We start from the raw sequence: 14,218 nt of genomic DNA on the forward strand, positions 1-14,218 counted from the left end.
AAGTCGGCATCGGAAACGTTTTAATGCTGTTTTGGTATTCATTTTCAAGCTATTGACTCCATCAAATGAAACGATTTCGTTAAATATGCCAAAAATGCAATCTGTAAAAGAGTGTTATAGTGATCTGTGACAGCATTATAGTCAGATACAGGTTATAATATAAGAACAGCGTTATAGCGAATCAGCGTAAAGCAAACCGCGTTATAACAGGGTTATAACTGTATATAGAATGAATGAATGAAAGCTAAAATTAATAGATTTAAGACCAAATGGCAGGGCCATCATGTATCAAAAACTATAAAGTTTGTGTAAGTAATGCCTTATTAGAGTACACCAAGATAATTTAAAATCCAAGTTAAAACTGTTCACATATATCACTAGGTGAATAGTTTGTAACATGCAATCAATAATATAAAATCCTTAGCTGGAAAGGATAGAAATGACCTAAAGGTTGAACATAGGTCAAGAATAATTGTCTGTAATCCAAATGTTAGGGTTATGTTGCAATAAATGCTATGAAGACTGTATAAAGGATACCTTATCACATTAAATAAAAATTATGTTGAAGATAACCAGATAGAAATATTCAACCAATTGGAAATGAAGCGTTATAGAAGAAAATTCCAGTAATAATAAATATAGCCAATGTTGGTAAAGTGGTGAATATATCCAGGGAGGCTCAATAAAGAAATCCTGTGTACAAGTTGATTGAAGATCAAATGGTAGGGTTATTATGAGATACAAACTTATTTTAAAATCCAATTTAGAAAGGTTTGGAGGCTGTATAGGCAGTTTTAGTAAACAAAACAAAATTGATTTAGAAATGATGATTAATTAAGAAGTACAAAGCAGTTTGTCATCTATTGCACGAAATTAGGTCTCGCTGCTTCAACAATGAATACTATTTTAAGGGACAGTGTGCATATGTTAAATAACATGTTAAAGGATCAACGCATTTAAGATCAACAGTGATCACAAAACAACATTCAGATGCTATATCGAAAATGGAAATGCTATTAATAATATGGATGAAAAACCAGATTCAGAAGGGAGTGCCCCTGAGTCCAATGGCCATTCAAGCAAAAGCAAGATTTATGAAGATATTAAGGATAAGTACGGCGATCCCCAAGCCAAGTTCGTGGCAAGTAATGGATGGTTTAATAGGTTCAAGCATCGTGCTGATTTCTAAAACATTAAAGTATGCGGTGAAGTCACCAGTGCCAATTCTGCCGCTGCAGAGAAATTTTAGTTGCATTGGAAAAACCTCTTCTAAATCTCCACAGCCCTCAACTTCTGCAACAGTGTGCATATCAGCTGGAGACATTGATTCTGGAAGCGATGCTCAAAAGGTAAAACTTGCTGATGTTATGCCTGTCTCCTCTCTCTTTTTGTAATTTTGTAATTTTTCCTATGCATGAGATCAAAAAATTGCATAAATATTGCTTCAATCAAATTTGCAAGCACTGCATATAGGGAAATCAGCATTAGCATTAACATTAGTAGAGGCACACAATGCAAGAAAGCAAGCTTATGCAGCATCAGCCAAAAAAAACAAAAAAAAAAAAAAAAAACAAAAAGCCTCCCATTTCACCCCTCCATTCGTTCCAAATGCCTATCCAGATCAGCTCAGCCTTAAATTTATTTAGGCTATCAACTTCCACAACAAAATATGGAAGTCTGTTCCACCAAGCAACCACCCGATGGCTAAAGGCAAACTTCCACACATCCATTCTACAATAGTCTTTCCTCAATTTGAATCTAGGCCCCCTCAGGTTATTAATCTGAGGAAGAATCCCACCAGCATTCAGCTTGCTCAACCTAATCAAGGCCTAATACACCTCAATCAGATCACTTTGCAAGTGTCTACTCTATAGGCACTGCAATTTGCAGAACATAAGCTTGATAAGAGCAACCCTTTGTTCCCCTCACCAATCTTGTTGCCCTTCTATGTACTCATTCTAGCAACTCTACATCCTTCTTAATATGTAGCCTCCAGACCTGTACATGGTACTCTAGGTGCGGCCTGACCAATTGACTTGTACAACGGGATAATCACCTATTTGTCCCTACTAGCAAAATTCCTATACATCATTGACAAAACTCCATGACCTGCCCTGGCAGCTCATCTTCACTGCTCAGCAAACTTCATATTTGACTGCACAATTACCCCCAAGTCTTTTTTACTTTCCACTTCCCTGACTGTAGTACCACACAGTTGGTACATTTCTCTTGGGTTATTGCTACTCATACACTTCAGATGCCACTTCTTAGCCCATTTGCCCAACTTATCTAGATCCAGTTGAAGTAGCATACTGTCTTTACTGTTGTTATCAACCCTACCAACCTTTGTATCATCTGCAAACTTGGACATTAATCCTGATATACCTTCATCAATAACATTGATGAATACACAAAACAACAATGGGCCCAGCACCGAACCCTGGGGAACTCTAATAATAACATTTGTCCACGAAGAACAGTGTCCATTGATTACCACTCTCTGTCATCTCTGACTCAACCATCCCTTTTTACTCGTTGTATCAACTTACCTCAAATTTGTACAGTAGTCTTCCATGTGCAACAGTATCAAAAGCTTTCCTGAAATTCAAGTATATGATATCAAAATTATTTTTGACATTCAGTTCCTCTGTGACCACATCATAGTATACAATCAAATTGGTCAGACAAGACGTCCCTTTAACAAGCCCATGCTGTATCTTAACTATTACTGCAGTCTTGTCTAGATGATCCTGCAATGATTCTTTAACCAGTGACTCCATTATTTACTGCAGAACATAAGTTAAACTAACAGGTCTATAGTTACTTGTGTCACATTATGAACCCCCTTTGTGAATTGGTGACACATTTTCAACCTCCAATCCATGGGAAGCTCCCCTAAGTTCAAGAAAGCTCTCATAATTATGACTAAGGGTTTGCTTACTTCCCTTGCTGCCTCCTTTAATATAACTGGATAAATCTCTTCTAACCAAGTTGCCTTCCTTATTAGCATTAGTAGAGGCACACAATGCAAAAAACAAAGCTTATGCAGCATCAGCCAAAAAAAAAAAACTCCAATTTCATTCCTCCATTCGTTCCAAATACCTGTCCAGCTCAGCCTTAAATTTATTTAGGCTACCAACTTCCACAACAAAAGATGGAAGTCTAGTCTGTTACACCAATCAACTACCGCTGGCTAAATGCAAACTTCCACACATCTATCCTACAACTGTCTTTCCTTAATTTGAATTTATGCCCTCTCAGGTGATTATTCTGAGCAAGAGGAAGAATCCAATCAGAACTGAGCATGCTCAAACCATTCAAGGCTTTATACAGCTGAATCAGATCACCTCACAGGTGCCTAGACTACAGACACTGTAATCTGCAAAACTTAAGCCTTTCTTTGTAAGAGCAACCCTTTGTTCCATTCACTAATCTTGTTGCCCTTCTCTGTACTCGTTCCAACAGCTCTACATCCTTCTTAAAATGAGGCCTCCAGACCTGTATACAGTACTCAAGGTGTGGCCTGACCATTGCCTTATACAAGGGGATAATCACCTCCTTATCCCTGCTAGAAAAATTCCGGTATATCATTGACAAGACACCATGAGCTACTCTTGCAGACTGTCTGCACTGCTCAGAAAACTTCATATCTGCCTGAACAATTACCCCCAGGTCCTTTTCATTCTCTACCACTGTCAGTGTAGTACCATAGAGTTGATACGTTACTCTGGGATTACTGCTTCTTATATGTAGTACTTTACGTTTGTCAATGTTAAACTTCATTTGCCACCTCGCAGCCCATCTGCTCAACTTTTCTAGATCCTGTTGCAGCAGCATACTGTCATTAACAACTCTCCAACCTTCGTATCTTCTGCAAACTTGAACGTTAAGCTGGATATACCATCATCAATATCATTTATAAATACAGAAAACAACAATGGACCCAAAACTGAACCCTGAGAGACTTCACTAATAACATTAGTTCACAAAGAGCAGTGTCCATTGATTACCACTCTGTCTTCTCCCACTCGACCATCCCTTTATCCATAGCAGCAATTTGCCTCCAATGTCGCACTGCTCAAATTTGTGCAGCAGTCATCAAAAGCCTTTCTAAGATCCAAATCTTTGTGACGACATCATAGTATCCAATCAAATTGGTCAGACGAGACTTCCCCTTAACAAACCCATGCTGTGTCCAAGCTATAATTGAAGTCTTGTCTATATGATCCTGCAGTGCTTCTTTAACCAGTGCCTCCATTAATTTTCCTGGAACAGAAGTTAAACTAACAAGTCTATAATTACTTATGTCACCCTTTAATCCTCTTTTGTAAATTGGGGTCAAATTTGCACATCTCCAGTCCATGGGTAACTTCCCTGAGTCAAAGGATGCTCTCATAATTGTGGCTAAGGGTTTGCTTACTTCCTTTCTGCCTCCTTTAATATTACTGGTTAGATGCCATCCACCCCAGGTGCCTTTCTTATGTTTATCTTCAACAATTTCTCCTCCACTTTCCTCTCAGTTATTACAAAATCATCTAGCTCACTGCCAGAGTTTAGTTCACCTCTGGCATTCCCCTCGCTGAATGTGTGAATGTAGATGCAAAACACTCATTTAGTTTTGTTAGCCACCTGAGCAGGATCATCAACAGTTCAACCATCGATATCCAGTGGACCAATCTGATTCATATCCTTCCTTCTAGAGTTTTCCTAGGTAAAGAACTCTTTGCTGTTTTTTTTTGCATCCTTTGCCAAAGATTTCTCGTAATCTGCCTTCGCGTGCCTAACCTCCTTTGTAACTTGGTTACAGATGAACTTATATCTATCATAGGCTTCTGTGTCACATGTTAATTTATATGTATCCCATGCATTTTTCTTCTCTGCCATATGTCTCATTAGTTCATCTGACATCCATTTAGGCCTAAACCTTGAACAATATTTCTTAGTTGGTATGTAAAGCCTAGTAGCTTCCAAGATTAATTCTTTGAATGCTTCCCATTTTGAATTTGCTGTTGGTAACATGATCAGTTGGTTCCACCATATAGAATTTAAATTAGTGTCTCAGACCTCCATAGTTGCCTTTATGAAAGCAAAAACCCTTCCCTTTACCTTTGATGGTAGTTACTTCCTTGAGTAAATCCCACTTCACACACTGTGATCACTGCCACCTAGTGGTTCCTTTATCTGCAGATTTTTAATGCATGAAGAATCACTACTGATAATCAGATCAAGAGTATTACTCCTTCTAGTTGCCTCCCAAACATGCTGATGTAGAAAAACAATCATCCAATAAATCCACAAAAGCCTTGCTAGTGTATGAGTGCCTAGTGTGCATATTTCTCCTAGACTTTGCTCTCAATTATTAGAAAATCACTTAGCTCTCTGTTAGTCTGATTACTTCCGACATTCCCCTCATTGAATAACTCCTCATGTGTGAATGAGGATGCAAAATACTCATTCAGTTTATCAGCTACCTGAGCATGATCATGAATAGTCAACCCATCTATGTTAAATGGTTCAATCGGGTTCTTCCCTTTCCTTCTAGAGTTTACATAAGTAAAGAACTCTTTGCTGTTTTTCATCCTTTGCCAAAGATTTCTTGTAATCTGCCTTCGCCTGCCTAACCTCCTTTGTGACTTGATTACAGACAAGCTTATATCTGCCATAGGATTCTGTCACCTGAATTTATATGCATCCCATACATTATTCCACGAGTCTCATTAATTCATCTGACATCTATTTATTTAGGCCTGAACCTTGAACAGTATTTCTTAGTTGGAATGAAAAGCCTAGTAGAATCCAAGATTAAGTCCCTGAAGGCTTCCCATTTAGAATTCAAGGTTGGTAACATCATCAGTTGATCCCACTATACAGAATTTAAAAATTGTCTGAAACCCTTGTAGTCACCTTTATGAAAGCAAAAGCCCTTCACTTTAGCCTTGATGGTAGTTACATCTTTAAGTAATTCCCATATCTGTACACTGTGATCACTGTCACCAGTGGTTCCTTTATCTGCAAATTCTTAATGCATGAATAATCAGTGCTGATAATCAGATAATCAGCTCAATCATATCAACTGGAAATGTTGATTCTGGCAACGATGCTCGAAAGATAAAACCTGCTGATGTTTTTGCTTCAATCAAATTTGTGAGTGCTGCATAAGAATTTAGGGAAATTCCAACAATATGTAAAATTCCGACTTATGTAGAGTTTGGTGGAACGCAACCTTTATGTAAGTTGGGAGTGGCTGTATATTAAAAAAATAAAACTATAAGTATTGCCTAGAATCAAATTCTAATAAATTTATTTTTTAATTTTCAGTAAATATTTAAATAATAGTTGTTTTTTCAAGTCTTTAAAAAACCAGAAGGTATACGCTATTCAGATAAAAAATCCAGAGGGTATATAGCGTATACCCACATATACCCTTCACCACAACCCTGCCCTTATCTTCCTCCAACTGGCAGTTTCCCTGAACCCTTAAATTATCCTCAATGATACAGGCAAAAATTCTTGCACCACCTTTGTTCAAATGAATACCATCTGCCTTTACCTTTAACTACTGAAACATCTTTCTTCATCTTCCAAATGACGACTGCTTGGTCACTACCTGCAAATAGTTTTTGTATTTTAAGCCCTGTGATGTTGTCTAATTTGTGAGTAATAATGAGGTCAAGGTTATTCTCACCCTTAGTATTATCTCTGACATGCTGGTACAAATAAAAATCATCTACTTTATTTAGAAAATGTTTTATCCAAAGTGAGTTTACCTCCCACTCAGGCTGGGGCAATTGAAGTCACCCATAATAAGACATTCGCGCTTACTTTTCCATTCCATTTTCATGAAAAGACCTTCGTTCTTTACAGTCTTCTGGTTTGTAGATTAATCCCACTCTCATTATATCTTTGCTTCCAACTAAATCACACAACATAGATTCTATGCTGGCAGACATAACTTCAGACTCGGCAAAAGCTCTTTTTACACTCAGACTGCTTTTGATAAGAAGCATGACATCACTACCCCTCTTATCTTTCCTACATACATTATACATAACATAGTGGAACTTTTCATGCCCAATTTCTGGGCGCCATGTTTATTTTAACCATATTGTATCAGCATTAGTTGTCCTAACCAGGAGTTCAAATTCAGCCACTTTATCGAAAACACTTCTGACATGATTGTAGACACAATTAAGACTAGTTAAGTATTCTTCTATAGTTTACTACCTTGACATACCCCTTGAAGTTATTTTGGCTTGTTTCCCTATCTTTCTCATCCCTCTCATTTGAAACAATACTACCCTCAGAACAACTTGTCAACATCAGCTGTTGTGGCAACAAACAAGAATTCTTGAGGTGAGTGCAAGCATGTCAGGGAAACATATCATCAGATAAATGCTGATCTGTATTACCCTTATCCAGCCGTAAAATTAGCAGAAGGTATACTCCATGAATGTTACAAAAAGCAGAGTATATTGTGCATATTAATCAAATTCATTCCAGAGGATATATAGCGTATACTTGTACGTATAAGGTATATTTACTTATGGATACGCATGTATATTAAAAAGATAAATACTGCAAGTATTACCTAGAAGCAAATTCTAATAAATTTGTTTTTTATTCAGTAAATATTTAAATATTATTTGTTTTTTCAATTCTTTCAAAAACCAAGTGTACACTATTCACCTAAAAAAATCCAGAGGGTATACGGCATGTACCCACGTATACCTTCCACCACAGCCCTGCTTATATCCCCACAACTGGCAGCTTCCCTAAACCCTTCGGTTATCCTCAATGATACCGGCAAAAATTCTTGCACCACCTTTGTTCAAATGAATACCATCTATACAAAATAGATTCTTTCTACCTACAAGTGTAACTCTAAGCAGCTAATAGTTTCTGCTTAGTGTTGGTTTTCTGTGTTTGCTAGTTTACAAGTTAAACTGTTTTCGATGGAAGAATATTTGAATTTTTAATATGAGGTGAATATATTTTTAACCATTTTGACTAGATGAATCCAGGATTCTCCTTTACTAATTTTGAAAACAAGAGACAGTACAGATATTTCTGTAAAAGATCTCTACATCCAAAGAAATTCAAAGTCCAGGTATCATCTGGCAGAGTTAAGTCAAATGTTATCTAGAATTCTGTGGATGTTTTGCACAACAATTTTTTTTTTTTTTTAAAGAGATTTATTCATTTTAGTCTGGGACCTTGGACAAACTCAAGAAAAGAATCAAATAATTAAGACCTGGCAGCACAGCAGTATTAGCATTAGTAGAGGTATATGATGTAAGAAAGCAAAGCTTATACAACGTCAGCTAAAAAAAAAAAAAAAAATTGCCATTTCACCCATTCATTTGTTCGAAATGTTTGTCCAGTTCTTCGCTGAATTTATTTAAACTATCAACTTCCACAATGACAAATGGAAGTTTGTTCCAGCAATCGACCATCTGCTGGCTAAAAGCAAATTTCCGCACATCTATTCTACAACTGTCTTTCCTGAGTTTAAATTTATGCCCCCTTAGGTGCATGATCTAAGCAAGAATCCCAGCAGCATTCAGCTTGCTCAAACCATTCAAGGCCTTATACAGGAGAGACTGCTTCTGCAGAGATCGGATAGACTGAAACAGAAGGGTTGCAAGAGCGTTTGCTGATGCTAACGCGGCAGTAAGGTGGGTCTGAAAACTTTAGTTTGGGGGAATTCACAGACTAAAACGTTATATAGTAGCTGCAAGCAGAGGTGAAAGTGGTTCTTGCACTGCTTCTGTTAGAAAGAGCAGCAGCCTGAAAGGCGGGGTGCTGGGGGTTTAGGGACTGGTAGGAGTCAATCATGAAACAAATACATGGAACAAATAAATACATGGGTTGTGTCACAGTAAATAAGAATAAGAATAGGTGCATGTATACTGGCAGGTACACCAATGCTAAAAGTATAGTAAATAAATCTGATGAATTTGAAGTGCGGGTCAAGACATCAAAGGCAGATATTGTTAGAATATCAGAGATGTGGTGTCACACAGATATAAGTAGTGCAGAACTGGAATTTGGACAGTACTATGTGTACAGAAAGGATAGACAGGATAGGAAGGGAGGAGGGGTTATGCTGTTAATTAAGAAAAACAAAATCATAAAGTGATATGGAAAATCTTAGAAAGAATGATTAAGAGTGCAATCCAGGGACATTTAGATAGATATAGCATTCTGAATAACACAACATGGTTTTGTTACAGGAAAATCTTAATAAGCTATTTTCACATAGTTACTCATGAGCTTAATGTAGAGAACAATTTCATTATAGTTTATTTGGATTTTTAGCAAGGCATCTGACTCAGTCCCTCATAAGATATTGTTTAAGCTGGAACATTATTATTATTATTAGCTGTATGGTGCAAGGGAGCCTGCGGTTTATGCTGCACCAGTCAAAAAAAAAATTCTGTATTACCCCCCCTCTCGGGGTATCCAGCTTATGACCCTATCCAGCGTAGGATCCTAGGTGTGCCAAGCCTGTACTCACCAGATGTGAGCCCATGTTGGGATTACTGGAAAAATTCTAAGATGGATTGCTGGATAGCTTGCAGGGCAGTTACCCAACAATTGGGGACAGGTTGTGGTGATAATAGATATGTCAGAAAGCAGAGGTTTGTGATAATGGATATTCTTCAGATTGCTATAAAGATAGAAGTTGAGTCCCAAGGATCAGTTCTTGGACCACTGTTGTTTCTGATTTTCATAAACGATCAATAATGGGACAGAAGGCTTGATGTCAAAATTTGCAGATGAAGTAAAGATTGGTAAAGTACATAATGATTAGTACCAAGCACTCCTTCAGGATGACTTGAATAGGCTGAAAAAAATGGTCAAAAAAGTGGCAACTACATTTTAATGCAGCAAAATGCAAGGTCTTGCACCTGGGGAATAGCAACACCAAAATAAATTATACACTTGGTGAGGCTGAATTAAAAACAGTAGAGGAAGAGAGGCATCTGGGAGTTATAATATGGACAGATATGAAGTTTTCTGAGCAATGTAAACAGGAAATAAAGAAAGTACATGCTGTCCTATTGATGATTTATCAAAGTTTTCAAGTATGGAGACTTCAACTCAAAATAGATGTTCGGCTTCTCCAAAAACGGGCACCTCGCATGGCTAGATCGGCAAAGAACGGCCATATGAGGAAAGACCTCAAATATGTGGGCTACAGAGCTTGCAACCAGGCATCTCAGAGGTAACCTGATTTGGGTTTATAAAGGTCTAAGAGGATTTAGTAAAATGAATGAAGGTGGAATTTTCATTATTAGAAAGAATTTCAGAACTTGGAGGCATAAATTCAAATTACAGGGGAAGCAGTTTAGATTAGATTTAGGAAGTTTTCTTTTAGCCAGCAAGTCTGATTGCAGGCTAAAAGAATGTTGCCTTTGCAGACATTTGATCGCTGATAATCTGAATAAATTAACAGGTCAACTGGATATTGAGGTTTCAAAACTATGTGAGGATTGAAGCAAATACTTTATATTTTGTTATTATTTTATTATCTACTTCTTTTTTTTTCGGTGCAGCTTTTGCTGCACTGACCAAAGTGGCTTCCTTGCACTATATAGCTATTAGTGAACTGAGCTGGAACTTGATCTATCCTCAGCAATGAAATTATGAGCTAAGAGACATTACTTTTCAGTCTGCCCCATACAACCCAGATTCTTTTCCTGTCAAACTCTATTCTATAGACATTAAATGTTTATGGAACAGCGTGCGTGATAATTGGATTTCAGAATTATAATCCTTCAGATGTCCAGCAGACAATTCTGACCTAATAAAATATATCCTCACCAAGATATATGTGGAACACACCCAATATTACTGCAAAATTATATGAGCAAGATATATTTACAGATAACATTTCTTTTGCCTATTAAGAAACAATTTTAACTTTATAATTACTTAACTCTTACACATTTAAAGCTGCTCCTTGCTACCAGAGCATCAAAAGATTCAGCTTCAGCTTATGATCCACTCTCCCCACCTCCACTTCCCTCTTCCTCTCATTTACCTTTTTCCCTACCACCACTTGCTACCATTTAAAATTAAACAAATTCAGTAACACTAATCCTAACATTGAGAAAATCATTTATGTTATAAATAACACCACATGCACATGTTTTCTTGGCATCTCCGTAGCCAATGTGGGCAGGAGCAGCAGTGCAAAGCACACGCTTCTTGATTAGACCGGGGTTCGAGCCCGTGACTACCAAATACGGAGGATGCGGAAAGGTCAGGGAATGACCACAGCATATCCCCGGAGCAATATGGCCTTAGTTGCTAATGCTCCTAAAAATCAAATAACAACAACATGTTTTCTTGCCAATGCTTTTGATAATCTTATTAGAGTATAACTTAATTGTATTAATTTATACATGAAAGTATCACTACATTTTATTAGATATTCAATTTTAATAAATACACATGCATTACAATCATGGAAATTATATAACCAAAGGTGAACAAATTATTCATTTGCCACATAAAACTGCGTCATCATTGAAGTTTATCTAACTACTCTATTTAGCTGAATACTGGAAAATAAAATTTATCATTTTACACAAAAATGGTACTAATGCTTTAGTTTTACTAATAAAATAGTGGTGGGAGGGTATGAAACAAGCAAACTTACTCCTTTCTGTAATCTCTTCTGAAGGAAAGAAGATCCTCCAGGTCTTAATACTTGGGGATATTTTGCCTTTAATTTGGCCTCTTCCTCCTTCTCAGCTTCCTTCAAACTTACCTAAAAAACTTTATCCATAAGCTGTATTGACATTAAAAGAACATAAACAAGAACAATAAAATTTTAAAAATAAAATGTATCTGTCACTTGATTAACATTGGGAGTTACATAGTACCAAGCTAACCCCAAATACAGTGTACTTTAAAAGACCGAAATTATGTACCAGGTACATAAGTTATTGCTGCTCTACTCTGAGACAGTGTCACTGATAATGTCATAGCAGCAGCCGTTAAAAACGTCTTTGCTGCAGGAACTCATTATAAAACTGGTACAGTAAAATATAGAATTATGAAACTGGTACAATAAAATAAATAAAAAAAGTATTGCTGCATTATTTTTATTAAAAAAATAATTTCAGTACAACGAAATAATTCATATAAAATATATTATAATAATACTAAAATTATTGGTCTATGATAACTGAAATAAGATATAATTTTGACAATCAAATGATTTTAATTCCCGAGTGAATTATGTGAATTAGTGAATTAATAATTGTTCCATTACGTGTAGTATTTACTAAAGTATTTGATTTAATATCTAAACTGAAGACTTTTCATAAATTTACAAAACTTCTTTCCAGCCTCGGAATTTAATTCTAGATTGAAATTTCCAGCGAGAACTATAGGTATATGATCCAGTGGCCCTTTCAATAATTTTGCACCTTCAATGGAATACAGCATCAAATTCTTGTTCATAAATTTTTGAATTACAGTGGGGTATGCTAGAACGAACGTAATTGGTTCTAGAACCTTGTTTGTTATAGCATCTGTTCGTTCTAGCATACACTGAAATATATGTATTTAGGGGTAAACCATTCCAGGCCCACAGTCTAGAGCAAAGTTACTATCCAATACAATGATTTAAACAGGAAAAATATAATACAAAAAGAAAAATATAAGTTTAAAAATAATATAAAATTAATTTATTTAACTTTTATACACTGTAAATAAAATTTGAAAAGCATAAACAATGTTTCTTTAGTGAAAAATATGAACAAACTTTCCCTAATAAAAAGCATAACAATCACAGAGGTGGAAGAAGAGGTAGTCATCGTTCCTACTCGTCTTGGGTGACTGTCCTGTGGGAGATTCATCAGTTGGAGGGCATTTGTCCACCTTTTTGAAGAATGAATCCAGTGTTGACTGCTTTATCCTGGATTTTTGAACCATCCAAAAATTGGCCATCAAGGTGTCAAAATGATTAAGGCCCATTTCCACAGCGGCAATATCCGAGTGGTAATCTTTTATAAGTTTGGATAGTTTATTCCAGCAAGAGAACACCTCTTTAAGGTCCTCAGCTGGATGGCTGGGACTTTTTTCCCTGTCCTCGTCCCCGAAAGGTTTCCTCTTCTTCAGTGCCTCTACCTCTTCATTATGAAGCTCTGCTAGCTCATCAAATGATAGCTCCTTCCTGAGGTCCTCCACCAATTCCTCCTCATTGATCTCCAAGCCCATGGAACTCCCAGACACAATTTCCTGCACAACAGGCTCTTCCTCCAACTATTGAAAGCCTTCAAAGTCCCTTGGAGCCAGAGTGTCAAGCCACAATAGTCTCCAAACCGAATTCAAACACCTAACAGAAACTTTCCAAGCAACTGCTATATTGAAGTGACCCTTCCAAAAGTCCTTCAGTCACATCACTGGAAGAAGTGGCCTCAAAACATTTCCTGAACAGTGCCTTAGTGTAGAGTTTTTTAAAATTTGCGATCACCTGTGGGTCCATAGGCTGGAGGAGAGGCATCGTATTAGGTGGCAAGAAGCGAACCTTGATAAAACTGAACTCATCTAGTAATTCTTCCATCAAATTAGAAGGGTGGGCTGGGGCATTGTCCCTGACCAAAAGAACCTTCAATGGAAGATTCTTTTCCCTAAAGTAGTCACGGACAGTGGGGCCAAACACCTGTTACCCAGTCGGAGAAGAGACTCCTGATCACTCCAGCTTTGTGACCAGGATGTTTTTAAATGCTCTGGGTTTCTCCAAATAGTACATGAGTAGTGGTTTGACCTTGCAGTCACCCAAGGCATTGGCACAAAAGAGCAATGTAAGCCGATCTTTCATTGGCTTATGTCCAGGCAAGGTGGTCTCCTCCTTCATGATATGTTCTGCATGGCATTCTCTTCCAGAAAAGGCCAGTTTCATTGCAGTTAAACACTGCTGTGAAAGAAAGCCTCCATCCTTAATTATTTTCTTAAATTTCTCATGTTGCTCAGCAACGTCCCTATCTGCACTGGCAGCCTCATCATGCCTCAAAACACTGTGCAACCCAGTCCTTTTCCTAAATCCGGTAAACCACAAAATTCCAAGGCAGTTTTTTCTGATTTTTTTATATGCTCTGGGGTTCTCGAGAGCATATAAAAAAAAATTGACATTGCAGTCACCCAAGGCATTGGCACAAAAGAGCAATGTAAGCCGGTCTTTCATTGGCTTATGGTGCCA

At 37.1% G+C, this 14,218-nt stretch overlaps 1 protein-coding gene across 1 annotated transcript in view; it reads right to left on the reverse strand.

Annotated features, from left to right (window-relative positions):
- Window positions 1-14,218, reverse strand: part of endos (endosulfine alpha) — an 87,526-nt gene that overhangs the window by 30,660 nt on the left and 42,648 nt on the right. The window contains exon 2 of the mRNA XM_090368460.1: window positions 11,669-11,779. Coding sequence (XP_090224586.1) covers window positions 11,669-11,779 — 111 coding nt within the window. The remainder of the gene's footprint in view (window positions 1-11,668; window positions 11,780-14,218) is intronic.

Source organism: Mastigoproctus giganteus, chromosome 2 (assembly GCF_048544385.1).
Source record: "Mastigoproctus giganteus isolate SK-2022 chromosome 2, ASM4854438v1, whole genome shotgun sequence".
Taxonomy (NCBI): Eukaryota; Metazoa; Arthropoda; class Arachnida; order Uropygi; family Thelyphonidae; genus Mastigoproctus; species Mastigoproctus giganteus.